This window comes from Salmo trutta, chromosome 16 (assembly GCF_901001165.1).
Source record: "Salmo trutta chromosome 16, fSalTru1.1, whole genome shotgun sequence".
Classification (NCBI taxonomy): domain Eukaryota; kingdom Metazoa; phylum Chordata; class Actinopteri; order Salmoniformes; family Salmonidae; genus Salmo; species Salmo trutta.
The window spans coordinates 60,328,143-60,343,956 of record NC_042972.1 but is presented as its reverse complement, the minus strand read 5'-3'; the positions used below and the strand labels follow the sequence as shown (position 1 = coordinate 60,343,956).

At 45.7% G+C, this 15,814-nt stretch overlaps 1 protein-coding gene across 1 annotated transcript in view; it reads right to left on the bottom strand.

The window, feature by feature from the left end:
• Positions 1 to 15,814, bottom strand: part of LOC115151126 (RNA-binding protein Raly-like) — a 43,053-nt gene that overhangs the window by 14,371 nt on the left and 12,868 nt on the right. The window contains exons 4-6 of the mRNA XM_029695136.1: positions 14,922 to 15,076; positions 14,450 to 14,566; positions 2,124 to 2,272 (exon numbers count right to left, since the gene is read on the bottom strand). Of these exons, the coding sequence (XP_029550996.1) occupies positions 2,124 to 2,272; positions 14,450 to 14,566; positions 14,922 to 15,076 (421 nt within the window). The remainder of the gene's footprint in view (positions 1 to 2,123; positions 2,273 to 14,449; positions 14,567 to 14,921; positions 15,077 to 15,814) is intronic.

The following is a 15,814-nucleotide window of genomic DNA, read 5'->3' as shown; positions in this document are numbered from 1 at the left end:
CATACAGGCTTCACGCACACATCCACCCCCCACATTCATACAGGCTTCACGCAGACATCCACCCCCCCACCTCCACATCCATACAGGCTTCACGCACACATCCACACCCCCGACATCCATAGAGGCTTCAAGCACACATCCACACCCCCCACATCCATACAGGCATCATGCACACATCCACACCCCCCCACATCCATACAGGCTTCACGCACACATCCACACACACCACATCCATACAGGCCTCAAGCACACATCCACACACCCCACATCCATACAGGCTTCACGCACACATCCACACCCCCCCCCACATCCATGCAGAATCCACGCACACATCCACACACCCCCCCCACATCCATACAGGCTTCACGCACACATCCACACACACCACATCCATACAGGTTTCAAGCACACATCCACACACCCCACATCCATACAGGCTTCACGCACACATCCACACCCCCCCACATCCATACAGGCTTCACGCACACATCCACACCAACCACATCCACACAGGCTTCACGCACACATCCACACACCCCACATCCATACAGGCTTCACGCACACATCCACACCCCCCCCCCACATCCATACAGGCTTCACACACACATCCATACAGGCTTCACACACACATCCACACACCCCCCACATCCTTGCAGGCTCCACGCAGACATCCACACACCCCACAACCATACAGGCTACACGCACACATCCACACCCCCCCACACACATACAGGCTTCACGCACACATCCCCACACAACCCACATCCATACAGGCTTCACGCACACATCCACACACACCACATCCATACAGGCTTCAAGCACACATCCACACCCCCCACATCCATACAGGCTTCACGCACACATCAACACCCCCCACATCCATACAGGCTTCACGCACACATCCACCCCCCCCACATTCATACAGGCTTCACGCACACATCCCCACATCCCCCACATCCATACAGGCTTCACGCACACATCCACACACCCCCCACATACATACAGGCTTCACGCATACATCCACACCCCCCCACATCCATACAGGCTTCACGCACACATCCACACACCCCACATCCATACAGGATTCACGCACACATCCACACCCCCCACATCCATACAGGCTTCACGCACACATCCACACCCCCAAATTCATACAGGCTTCACGCACACATCCACACACCACCCCACATCCATACAGGCTTCACGCACACATCCACACACCCCCCACATCCATGCAGGCTCCACGCACACATCCACACCCCCCCACACACATACAGGCTTCACGCACACATCCACACACAACCTACATCCATACAGGCTTCATGCACACATCCACAAACACCACATCCATATAGGCTTCAAGCACACATCCACACACCCCACATCTATACAGGCTTCACGCACACATCCACACCCCCCACATCCATACAGGCTTCACGCACACATCCACCCCCCCCCCCCCCCCCCCCCCCCCACATCCATGCAGGCTGCACGCACAAATCCACACCCCCGACATCCATACAGGCTTCAAGCACACATCCACCCCCCCACATCCATACAGGCTTCACGCACACATCCACACACCCCCCACATCCATACAGGCTTCACGCACACATCCACACACCACCCCACATCCATACAGGCTTCACGCACACATCCACACCCCCCCACATACATACAGGCTTCACGCATACATCCATCCCCCCCCCCCCACATCCATACAGGCTTCACGCACACATCCACACCCCCCACATCCATACAGGCTTCACGCACACATCCACACCCCCACATCCATACAGGCTTCACGCACACATCCACACCCCCCAAATCCATACAGCCTTCACGCACACATCCACACACCACCCGACATCCATACAGGCTCCACGCACACATCCACACACCCCACATCCATACAGGCTTCACACACACATCCACACCCCCCACATCTATGCAGTCTTCACGCACACATCCACACCCCCCACATCCATACAGTCTTCACGCACACATCCACACACCCCCCACATTCATGCAGGCTCCACGCACTCATCCACACACCCCACATCCATACAGGCTTCACGCACACATTCTCGTGCACGCACGCACACACCCACACACAGACTGACCATGTCGTCATCTTCACACTCGTCCGGTGTGCCGCTCTCCTCCCCATTCTCCACATCACTGTTATGGGTTTCGTCTACCAGCTCCTGTGTGTCCGAGCATGACTCGTCCTGAGACACCTCGCTATTGCTCTCCTCTGCCTTCTGTAGCTCTACATACACACACAAAAACCAAGCAGGTATGGCAGTTACAGCAACAATATTATGTTACTGTGAGGTATAGTAGTTAGGCTGTGAGGCTACACTTGGCTAACAAAACCCTCCAAAAACATGATAAGGTCTCTCAAAAGGAAATATGGAGTGATATTGACAGTAATAGCAAATATGAAACAGATGTTCAAGGTGCAAAAGTGACTTGTGATAAATCTGTAAAAATAAGTGACTACTGTAACGAAACCACTCAGCCAGCCTATGAACATACATGCTCTTGTTATGTCTATGTATGCCCCTAAGGACTCAACTACCAAAATGTTCTACCATACCTCCCCTCAAAAAGAAAAACAATGCAGCTGTAGTCACCGATATCTTTCCTACGGCACAGCATTGTGTTGCGTTTGAGACAGAGTCAAGACCGAGACCAGAAGAATGCAAGTCCAATTCAAGACCATGAGTGTAATTTGGTCAAAATCACCACCATAATAAAGTTCAAAATGTCCAGTATTTCTGTGTTCATATTTCAGAACATATGGATTCTTTAGACACTCGAATAGTGAAAAAATGCATGCTGAGGGAAAATAGAGGCACTCTACAAATTATTACTAACCCAAAACACAACGCCTTCAAAGAAGAGCTAAGGATTTATAAAATAATGATTATAATAATGCTAATTATATTATTATTTTCAATGATCTGATTTAATCTCTTCAGTTTTTGTTGGAAAGGAAAGGGTTAACACTGAAGCGAAAAAAGATCCAATCAGGATTTGGCCAGGAGATAAATCTAGCTAGCCATTGGCAAGGCCATCAGAAGCTACATAAAGGCATCTGCCATTCAAATGTGTCAGGGCAAAATGTTGGAGTGACAGTGGAATCAACCAATTACATATGGAAACTTCTGCCTTTTTGAAGGCAAACAGGTCAATGCGCAATAGCGAGCAGTAGTTTTCCCACTGTCCAGCTAGCAAGCTTTTGTTGTCGGCTAGTTTGCAGCAGGTTTTATCAAAGAGGATGTTGTTGCTAATTTGTCAAATTTTCCCTTTTCAAGAATAACTTTCAACAGGAAGTTACGTTTCAAATGATCATCATCTGGTGAGTGGAACTGTTTTTTACTGCATCGCGCTTGCTGTTAGCTGTTGTGTGTGAAACATTGCTGTGAGTTTCACTTGAAATGCAACATGAAGTCCTATTACAATCTGTTCATAAACAGTGCATTCGGAAAGTATTCAGACCACTTCCCTTTTTCCACAATTTGTTTCGTTACAGCCTTATTCTAAAAAAGGATTAAATGAAATGTTTTCATCGACAATTTGCCATAATGACAAAGCAAAAACTGATTTTTATATCACACTTTAAAAATAAAACTGAATAAAAACATATTTTGTCCGGACATACTGGTGCACTACAGCGAATCATTCTTCGCCTCTCCCGAGTCAGTGCGGGAGTTGCTGTGATAGGACAAGACTAACTACCAATTGGATATCACGAAAAAGGGGTAAAAAGTTAAATATATCAAAATAAGTTCCCAAATGGCCTGTGCAGTGAAGGAAAGGCGCCCTATGTGAAAAATCATTTTTCAATACCTGGTTTGCATACCCATTGTTGCCTTAGTTAGCAGTTACTCATTCATGCATAAAAACCTCAGATACAGACCATTTAAGGAAGGATCTGTGTAGTTCACACCACTTCTCAAAAACGCACCACTTGTTTCCATAAAGTGAGCGTGTAAAGGGGCCCATGTCAATGATCTTGAGTGTCAGGCCTGTCACATTCACCCTCTCACAGGCCATGCCCAGATGGCCATGGCTACTGGGCGAGGGTGGCAAATCTCCAGGTACACTTGTGTCAGAAGTTCCCTGCCTAACGGTAGCTACCAGGACTGGTTGCAAAGCAGGGGAGTGATCTCTGCCAACCAGCGTCCCTGGTCAGCCAGGGGCTCGAAGATGAGGGTTAAGTTTGGGTTGCTAGGCATACGGGAGAAAAAAAACGTAGGCCATTGACAGGGTGTACCCGCGGTGCAGGGGGGCAGAGAGTGTCTCCTAGTTAATTGGGATACCTCGTAATGTGTCTGAGGCATATGAGCATAGTGTTTTTCTTGCAAAACATGCTTGATCCTCTTGGACCAAGCATGTCACTGAGCAGGGCTTTGCGTGAGAGAGCAGCTGACGGAGCCTGTTCTACTGTGTTCGCTTGCGTGCAAGACAGTTGGAGGCAAAATGCCCCAAGGCATGGGAAGAGTGCCATGAAGGATGGCAACCTGTCATCCTGCTCCTCATGTCAGAAGAGACTAGAGGGAGAGCGGACATGCTGACTTTTGTCCCTTTTGTGTTAGTTTTTTGTGTGCAGATGTGCCTCCGCGAGGCGGAGAAGAATGGCTCACGTTAAACCAGAGAGCATGTTGGGCAAGGAAGCCGTAGGCTTTGCACACTATCCTCCTCTACCGCTTAGGGATAGGCTGTAGGTTGGCTGAGCCTTCTACCCCAAGAGGGGTTGGGAGGGCAGAACATCGCTGCGGCTGCAAAAAAGTACGGTTTTCCTCCAGGTCTGCCCTGGTTCAGGGCCCTAACCTGGGTATCGGCAGTTTGCTGCGTTTGTCGGGGGTTTAGGTCCACTAAAGCCAGCGTGTTGCCCCCTCCCCACTGTGAAGCTGGAATGATTAGCTGCAGGAACCAACGGGCTGCCCTTTACAGGGCCCGGGTCTGTGGGGCAGACAGAAGTTTAAGGCTTACGCCACGTGCACACGGCTTGCATCAACACGTTGCCTTACGGTAAATTTTACGCAATTGTCGCAAATCCATGCTCCGCATCTTCACAGTCAAGATAACATAGAGAATAATTTTGTCCGTGTACCCTGCGATATTCAATACAACTTCTGATGTATACCATGAACAGAATTCCAAAAATGCAACATGGAAATTTGTAGGCTATAAAATTTAAGATAGCTAGCTAGAAATGTGGCCTAATGTTAGCTTGCCATGTTGCCAAGTCTAGCTAGCCACAAGCTCTGGTGTGTTAAAAATGGAGAGAAGTGCTTAAGGTAATTCATTTTTTGGTCACTTTATAGAAGATTAAATATTTAGTAACCAAATACAGATACCTAAAAAGCAAAGAAAGAGGACTGGGGCTGCAGCCAGCAACCACTGTTCTTGCCGTTTCTTCCCAATGTAAAATCACATCCCACAAGTGGGAATACGATAGCCAGGTGCAGGGACAAGACATGACAGGAAGAGGGAGAGGAGGATGTTGGTATATGATGTATGTTGTTTAATTGCTAGATATTACTTGTTAGATATTACTGCACTGGTGGAGCTAGAAACAAGCATTTTGCGACAACCGCAATAACATCTGCTAAACACTTGTATGTGACCAATACAGTTTGATTTAATGAGAACACCCAGCTAGAAGAGGACAGGGGAACGCTTGAGGTTGCCGTCTGGGAAAAGCCTATGTCCACAGGAGGACATCCTGATGCCGACCCTGAGCACCACTCAAGCTACCAGACATCTGACGCAAAGCAGCTTTCAAGCCACCCACCACCCTAGACCCCATACCTGGAAACACCTTTCAGCCACCTCTGACGTCACTCCTTTGCAGCATCGCATCCTGACTGAATCGAAGCAGATAACTAGTTCGTTCCACCACCAGCTCCACTTACTGCACTGTCACACCAAAAAAAAAGCCATTGTCAAACTCACCAGCTGTTCTATGATGCAGCATTTAATTGTACATTTTATACATTGACACACACAAATATCATTATTATTCTCAAGTGTGTGTGTGTGTGTGTGTATATACACTGCTCAAAAAAATAAAGGGAACACTAAAATAACACATCCTAGATCTGAATGAATGAAATAATCTTATTTAATACTTTTATCTTTACATAGTTGAATGTGCTGACAACAAAATCACACAAAAATAATCAATGGAAATCCAATTTATCAACCCATGGAGGTCTGGATTTGGAGCCACACTCAAAATTAAAGTGGAAAACCACACTACAGGCTGATCCAACTTTGATGTAATGTCCTTAAAACAAGTCAAAATGAGGCTCAGTAGTGTGTGTGGCCTCCACGTGCCTGTATGACCTCCCTACAACGCCTGGGCATGCTCCTGATGAGGTGGCGGATGGTCTCCTGAGGGATCTCCTCCCAGACCTGGACTAAAGCATCCGCCAACTCCTGGACAGTCTGTGGTGCAACGTGGTGTTGGTGGATGGAGCGAGACATGATGTCCCAGATGTGCTCAATTGGATTCAGGTCTGGGGAACGGGCGGGCCAGTCCATAGCATCAATGCCTTCCTCTTGCAGGAACTGCTGACACACTCCAGCCACATGAGGTCTAGCATTGTCTTGCATTAGGAGGAACCCAGGGCCAACTGCACCAGCATATGGTTTCACAAGGGGTCTGAGGATCTCATCTCGGTACCTAATGGCAGTTAGGCTACCTCTGGCGAGCACATGGAGGGCTGTGCGGCCCCCCAAAGAAATGCCACCCCACACCATGACTGACCCACCGCCAAACCGGTCATGCTGGAGGATGTTGCAGGCAGCAGAACGTTCTCCATGGCGTCTCCAGACTGTCACGTCTGTCACATGTGCTCAGTGTGAACCTGCTTTCATCTGCTTTCATCTGTGAAGAGCACAGGGCGCCAGTGGCGAATTTGCCAATCTTGGTGTTCTCTGGCAAATGCCAAACGTCCTGCACGGTGTTGGGCTGTAAGCACAACCCCCACCTGTGGACGCCGGGCCCTCATACCACCCTCATGGAGTCTGTTTCTGACCGTTTGAGCAGACACATGCACATTTGTGGCCTGCTGGAGGTCATTTTGCAGGGCTCTGGCAGTGCTCCTCCTTGCACAGAGGCGGAGGTAGCGGTCCTGCTGCTGGGTTGTTGTCCTCCTACGGCCTCCTCCACGTCTCCTGATGTACTGGCCTGTCTCCTGGTAGCGCCTCCATGCTCTGGACACTACGCTGACAGACACAGCAAACCTTCTTGCCACAGCTCGCATTGATGTGCCATCCTGGATGAGCTGCACTACCTGAGCCACTTGTGTGGGTTGTAGACTCCGTCTCATGCTACCACTAGAGTGAAAGCACCGCCAGCATTTAAAATGACCAAAACATCAGCCAGGAAGCATATGAACTGAGAAGTGGTCTGTGGTTACCACCTGCAGAACCAATCCTTTATTGGGGGTATCTTGCTAATTGCCTATAATTTCCACCTGTTGTCTATTCCATTTGCACAACAGCATGTGAAATTTATTGTCAATCAGTGTTGCTTCCTAAGTGAACAGTTTGATTTCACAGATGTGTGATTGACTTGGAGTTACATTGTGTTGTTTAAGTGTTCCCTTTATTTTTTTGAGCAGTATATATTTTACACTACCGGCAGATTTATTTTATTGGTGCAGCGTATATCCCGCTAGCTGAATATCTATGTCATCATTCAGCCACGATTCCGTGAAACATAGGATATTACAGTTTTTGATGTCCCGTTGGTAGGATATTCGTGATCGTATCTCGTCTAATTTATTGTCCAATGATTGCACGTTGGCGAGTAGTATTTACGGTAACGACAGCTTTCCCAGTTGCCTTCTCTGGGTCCTGACCAGGCATCCGGCTCTTTGTCCTCTGTACCTGCGTCGCTTCCTCTTGCAAATAACGGGGATGTCGGCCTTGCTGGGTGTTTGGAGAATGTCTTGTGCGTCGTCTTTGTTGTTGAAAAAATCTTTGTCTAATCCGAGGTGAGTGATCACTGTCCTGATATCCAGAAGCTCTTTTTTGCCGTAAGATACGGTAGCAGAAACATTATGTACAAAATAAGTGACAAATAACGCAAAAAAAAACCCCACAATGGCACAATTGGTTGGGCGCCCGTAAAACTGCTGCCATTTTACCTACCAAACCCTCAGGTGTGATGTTCCCAATGTACCGATCCTGTGCAGGTGTTGTTACATGTGGTCCGCCACTGTGAGGACAATCAGCGCTCCGTCCTGTCTCCCTGTAGCGCTGTCTTAGGCGTCTCACAGTACGGACATTGCAATTTATTGCCTTGGCTACATCTGCAGTCCTCATGCCTCCTTGCAGCATGTCTAAGGCACGTTCACGCAGCTGAGCAGGGACCCTGGGCATCTTTCTTTTGGTGTTTTTCAGAGTCAGTAGGAAGGCCTTTTTAGTGTCCTACGTTTTCATAACTGTGACCTTAATTGCCTAACGTCTGTAAGCTGTTAGTGTCTTAACGACCGTTCCACAGGTGCATGTTCATTAATTGTTTATGGTTCATTGAACAAGCATGGGAAACAGTGTTTAAACCCTTTACAATGAAGATCTGTGAAGTTATTTGGATTTTTACAAATTATCTTTGAAAGACAGGGTCCTGAAAAAGGGCTGTTTCTATTTTTGCTGATATATATTTTCCTTGTACTTTTTATCCCTTTTTCGTGATATCCAATTGGTAGTTACAGTCTTGTCCTATTGCTGCAACTCCCATATGGACTCGGGAGAGGTGAAGGTTGAGAGCCATGCGTCATCCGAAACACGACCCTGCCAAGTCGCACTGCTTCTTGACACACTGTTCGCTTAACCCGGAAGCCAGCCGCAACCAATGTGTCGGAGGAAACACTGCAACTGATGACTGAAGTCAGCGTGCATGCGCCCGACCCACCACAAGGAGTCGCTAGAGCATGATGGGACAAGGACATCCAGGCCGGCCAAACCCTCACGTAACCCGGACAACGCCGTGCCAATTATGCTCCACCCTCATGGGTCTCCCGGTTGGCTGCGACACAGCCTGGGATCGAACCCAGATCTGTAGTGACGCCTCTAGCGTTGCGATGCAGTGCCTTAGACCACTGCACCAATCGGGAGTCCATACTTATTGACTCAAGACATTTCATTTTTTAAATTAATTTCTAAAACATAATTCCACTGACATTTGGTATTGTGTGTAGGCCAATGACCCACAATCTCAATTTAATAGATGTTTAATTCCAGTTGTAACAACAATGTGGAAAAGTCAAGGTGTTGTACACTGAGTGTACAAAACATTAGGAACACCTGCTCTTTACATGACAGACTGACCAGGTGAATCCAGGTTAAAGCTATGATCCCTTATTGATGTAACTTGTTAAATCCATTTCAAATCAGTGTAGATTAAGGGGAGGATACAGGTTATAGGAGGATTTTTTTTTTTAGCCTTGAGCCAAATCGGAATTTGTGCCATTCAGAGGGTGAATGGGCAAGACAAAATATTTATATGCCTTTGAATGGGGTATGGTAGTATTTTATTTAACTAGGTAGTAGGTGCAAGGAGCCCTTTTTTTTGTCAAGAACTTCAATGCTGCTGGGTTTCTGTGTGTGTAAAGAATGGTCCACCACCCAAAGGACATCAAGCCAATTTGACACAACTGCCGGAAGCAGTGGAGTCAACATGGGCCAGCATCCCTGTAGAACACTCAAAACCTTGTAGAGTCGATGCCTGACAAAATTGAGGCTGTTCTGAAATAGGGTTTTCAAAACATTAAGAACCCTGCCCTACACCCTATACACTGGTGGAGATCTGATACGATATAATTGGTATAAGGAATATGGTGTAACTTCTATCTAGGGTGACAAGGTGAACCTATTATCATATTGCTTACACCTGTCAAATCGTCTCAAATCTCCACAAGTTCATAGGGTATATAGACATGCAATCTCCATAGACAAACATTGGCAGTAGAATGGCCTTACTGAAGAGCTCAGTGACATTCAACGTGGCACCGTCATAGGATGCCACCTTTCCAACAGGTCAGTTTGACGAATTTCTGCCCTGCTAGAGCTGCACCGGTCAACTGTAAGTGCTGTTATTGTGAAGTGGAAATGTCTAGGAGCAACAATGGCTCAGCCGTGAAGTGGTAGGATACACAAGCTCACAGAACGGGACCGCCGAGTGCTGAAGCACGTAGCGCGTAAAAATCGTCTGTCCTTGGTTGCAACACTCACTACAGAGTTCCAAACTACCTCTGGAAGCAACGTCAGCACAATAACTGTTCGTTGGGAGCTTAATGAAATGGGTTTCCATGGTTGAGCAGCCGCACACAAGCCTAAGATCACCATGCGCAATGCCAAGTGTCGGTTGGAGTGGTGTAAAGCTCACCGTCATTGGACTCTGGAGCAGTGGAAACGCGTTCTCTGGAGTGATGAATCACACTTCACCATCTGGCAGTCTGACGGACGAATCTGGGTTTGGCGGATGCCAGGAGAATACTACTTGCCCCAATGCATATTGCCAACTGTAAAGTTTGGTGGAAGAGGAATAATGGCTGGGGCTGTTTTTCATGGTTTGGGCTCGGCCCCTTAGTTCCAGTGAAGGGAAATATTAACGCCCAGCATACAATGACATTTTAGACGATTCTCTGCTTCCAACTTTGTGGTAACAGTTTGGGGAAGGCCCTTTCCTGTTTCAACATGACAATGCCCCTGTGCACAAAGGGGGGTCCTTACAGAAATGGTTTGTCAAGATCGGTTTGGAAGAACTTGACTGCCCTGATTTCAACCCAATCGAACACCTTTGGAATGAATTGGAATGCCGACAGCGAGCCAGGCCTATCGGCCAAAATCAGTGCTAATGCTTTTGTGGCTGAATGGAAGCAAGTCCCCACAGCAATGTTCCAACATCAAGTGGAAAGCCTTCCCAGAAAACTGGAGGCTGTTATAGCAGCGAAGGGGGGACCAACTCCATATTAATGCCCATTATTTTAAAATGAGATGTTTGATGAGCAGCTGTCCACATACTTTTGGTCATGTGGGGTAGTTAGCTACCACGTCATGTTCTTGTCAAACTGTCAACAGAGTAGCTAGCAAGCAACAATACATGCCAAATAAAAGTATAAAAAAACACTTGAGTGCAAATAAATCAGATTTGACCGTTCAGAGACAAGTCGCATGCCCAGGAATCAGATTTGTAACTGATTTCAAACCACCAACAAAGGTGGTTTGAAATGTGCCTTGAAATATCCGATTCCATGTGCTTTTTGGCTGCTCCGACTGCACTGTCAACTGTGGGACCTTTATAGACAGGTGTGTGCCTTTCCAAATCATGTTCAATCAATTGAATTTACCACAAGTGGACTCAAATCAAGTCGTAGAAACGTCAGGGACGATCAATAGAAACAGGATGCACCTGAGCTCAATTTTGAGTCTCATAGCAAAGGGTCTGAATTTACTTATGTAAATATGGTATGTTAATTTTAATACATTTACAAAAATGTCAAAAACGTTTTACTTTGTAATTATGGGGTATTGTGTGTAGATTTATGAGGAAAACAATTAATTTAATACATTTTACAATAAGGCTGTAACGTAACGAAATGTGGAAAAAGTCAAGGGGTCTGGATACTAGTACAGCAGATGAGTCGCAGATTGAATTCCATTGAAATGAATGGACTTCCACCAGAACACAAAGTTTAATAAAAGCTGTGTTAGCCTTCTGCTCTTACGCATGTCACACTTCTGCCGCATGGTGACGACTTCTGGCGAGTGGTCGTTGGCTATTGATAATACAACCCAGTAGAAAATGGGTGATTTCATAGCAAACTGAAGTTTGTATCCCCTTGTAATAGTAGACAGCACTTAGGCAGTAACTGTGACAGCGTGTTAATTATCTGCTATGAAAAAGAGCTGGTGATTTGCGCTCACCTGAGGTAGTGTGGTGGCACCCTCTGGTGGCATCAGAGCCACTTTTATCGAATTAACATGGCCCTGTGCCCCTAGTTTCAAGGGGACAAAGAGTTATATACTGAACAAACATATAAATGTAACATGTAAAGTGTTGGCTTCATGAGCTGAAATAAAAGATGCCAGAAATCTATACGCACAAAAAGCTTCTCAAATCTTGCACAAATTTGTTTACATCCCTGTTAGTGAGCATTTCTCCTTTGCCAAGATAATCCATCCACCTGACAGGTGTGGCATATCAAGAAGCTGATCAAACAGCATGACCATTACACAGGTGCACCTTGTGCTGGGGACATTAAAAGGCCACTAAAATGTGCAGTTGTCACACAAAATGTGCAGTTGTCACACAATGTCACACAATGTCACACAATGCCACAGATGTTTCAAGGGAGCGTGCAATTGGCATGCTGACTGCAGGAATATCCTATAGAGCTGTTACCAGAGAATTTAATGTTAATTTCTCTACCATAGCAGCACGTCCAAACGGCCTCACAACAGCGAGCGGTTTGGATAGCTGAAGTGAGCACAGTGTATGAACGCTATAGCCGTGAGGCTAGTGTAGGCATTAGCTAGTTAGCAAGCGCCTCGTTAGGGTAAGCTATAACTAGCACAGTGCTAGGCGACGGGTGCGTTGTTCGACTTCGGTTTAAAGTCTCCCACGACCGTAATGCCGTGAGGCTAAACTGGTCAGTCAAATCAAACGCATGAACGTAGGTTGAACTAAATGAGAGAATGGAGCTTGCCATACTACTGTCTGGGCAGGTAGGTAACTCGTTTCTGAGTTATCTTTCTTATGCAACTGTATGTGCAGGTAGGAATGCTAGCCATTTTGTTGAGAGCTTCAGGAGAGTAGTGATCTCTTCCACAAGGAAGAGGTGAAAATGACCAGCGGAGGGGGTAGTGGCGCCTTATAAGGAGGTGAGGGGCTCCCCTCATTCGCTCACTCAACTGGTCTGCCTCCAACAAATGATGTGCGATTGGTTCTTCGAGCCGTCAAAGATATGCTGAGCAAATTCCGTAGTGAGACATTGAAACGTGTATTTCAATTAGTACGCCTGAGAAAGTAAAGCCATTCTAGAAAACCAGAAGCCAGTCAAAACCTTTCTTGTGGATCTTTTTTTGTGTCTGGGTGAATTGAACATTTTGTTACCCACAGACCTTCTTACTTCCCACATGCGCCTTAACCTCTGGGGCTACTTTTGTAGGTTGTACATTAAACATTTCATGTGCTAAAGTCATGAAACCAGTGAGTCAAGTGAACAAAAATCTGTTTCTGGTATGTTTTCTCCACTGTTACGCAATGTGATTTAATGGGTCCCAAAAATGCTTGAGGTATTGCATCTGCTCTCAATAAAACACTTCAACTAGGTACTATTTGCCCAGACACATCATTGACAAGTCTACTTGAAAACCAAAAGTATGGTACACGCAGCAGATTAATAACTGACAAACATACATATGATTAGTTAGGACTTAGAGCTGCTCTGTGAAGTAAATCCCTAAACAACTGATCCAAGGTTAGTTGTTTCACATCGATACGGTTTGGCTTCTAAACTTAGGAAGGGAATACTGATCCTAAATCTCTGGTTAGAGGCCACGCCTGGTCAAAGACAGTGGAGCACTGAATTTATGACCTGTGTGTGTGTGTTTGAGAGAGAAAGAGAAGAGTACAGCTGGCCCAGCCTACAGGGTCATAAACCCAGTGCGAATGACAGTTCATATAACAAGTCTTCGTCCCAAATGGCACCCTATTTCCAATGGGCTCTGGTCAAAAGTAGTGCCTTATAGGGTGCCATTTGGGATGCAGACCAGGACCTCACTGACTCAGCACCTTTACAGTATATGATCTGTGGAGGGTCAATTTATTTAGAAAAAGGGCTAATAAAGGTGTCTCACATCATATGAAAAATAATGTGGGGGCTGTTGGTGCATTAAAGTAGAGTCTGTGACCAGGATACAAGGGATACAATTTGATTTTCTTCTTTGGTCACACCAAGGAGATAATCAATGGCTGATTGTGTCATTCTGCCACCTACTGGACATTGGCCATTAGGGGAGGGTGGGAAACTATACAATCTGCATACCAGAGGCAGCCTTGTAATAATAACACAAATTAATTAAGGTTATTGACTCAGTCTGATTTTCTTGGCTGCTTCTGTAAGAGTTTATATTGGGCCTATCTTGGCCCTTTTTTTTAGTTTTTTGGGGTTGATTAAGCTGTATTAAACTGTACTCAACTCATACTTCAAGTTCCATTTGGCTGCAAGGACCTACCATTTTTCAGTGTTGGGGGTTCAATTGAGTTCTCTACCATACTTTCTCTATCCTCCTGTACAGGTGTTTTCACATAATTGTTTTACCTTTTGTTGACTCCACCCTGATAAAGAGGGCTCTCTGTAAGGTTGTAGAGTTATATTTTATATATTTCTTGTGGCCTGATAGAGATGGAACTCACCCGCGGCAAAGTGTTTGTCTTCTGTGATCTGTTCCAGTCGGCCGAGCAGCGCATCAATGTTGAACTTGATCTGAGTCAGCTCTGATTTGATTACCTGTAGCTCGTTGGATTTTACCGCTGAGCTCACCGTAACAGACAACACCAGAATAGAGATATAAAGAGAGAGAGAGGGGGGACAGCAAAGAAGAGCCATTTTAAGTTTGAGATCCACCCAGACATTCATTGCAGCATGGAACCGAATCAAGAGAAGATTGCTGTAAATGGTAACAACACTGCAAAGCGCGATTGCTCAAAACAATAACATGTACTCGTCCCAACAAATGATATCCATTCATCTTAGAATTTTTAATTGTAGATGAAAAGAGATTGCTATGGATCCATTCAAGTTCAACCGAGCCATTTTAGTTCAGAGCTTTGCTTGAAGACATCTTATTGGGTTAATTGTTGATATAAAGCACCTGCAGGAACTTACACTTCTGCTTGGGGCTGCTAGGGAGGAGTGATGAGCGTGCCAACAGCTTGGAGGGCAAATACTTGACCTGATGCACCAGGGGCATGGCCACGTGAGGCCACTTAACTGGCACTATGCGAGGCACTGGCAACACTCTGCTCCTGTACTCAAACAGCCTACAGAGGGAAAGAGAGAGGGTACACAGCCTTTGGTGGATGGATATTTAAAATGTACATTTCTGTATTATGACAGTACAGAGGTAATAGTTCTTAATTCTTAAAAATTTAAGCTGGGGGGGGTTCTAAACTGACATTGAATTGTTTTTAGATGGTTATACTATAGATAATTTGATTTACAATTCCTTTACGTATCCCAAAAATATATTACAATTATTTGATAAAATATTGAATTTGGCCTTTACTACAGACCAGAGAAATACATTGAATAACACATTCATAAATGGCAAAAAAGACAGTCAAGAAATGAAAAACAAGGCTTTGAAGTGTTTGTCCTATATCTCCGAGATGATATAAGAAAGCTCAGGAAATGTAAATAGATTTATTGTTTTTTGCATGTATTTCATCCCTTTTTTGGGTAGGCACAAAACTACCTTCATACTTCCATTCATTTAAAAAAAAAATGGTACCGGTTACCTTCAGACGGGTTCCGTGACACTTGTGACGGTCATAACGCCAAACAGAGAACACCTTCATGTTTTGATAAACTTCCCTTTCCACATTGGGTTCACATTAGTTTAGCTCAAATGGTTTGGACGCTACAAACAGAAGTTGGCACATTGACGGTACCGACTTCAGACAAGTCCCCTGACACTTGTGAAGTTCGTAAAGCAAAGCAGAGACCACCATGGTGTTCGTGAGAGTCTCCCATTTCCATAATAGTTAGGTCAAACTGTT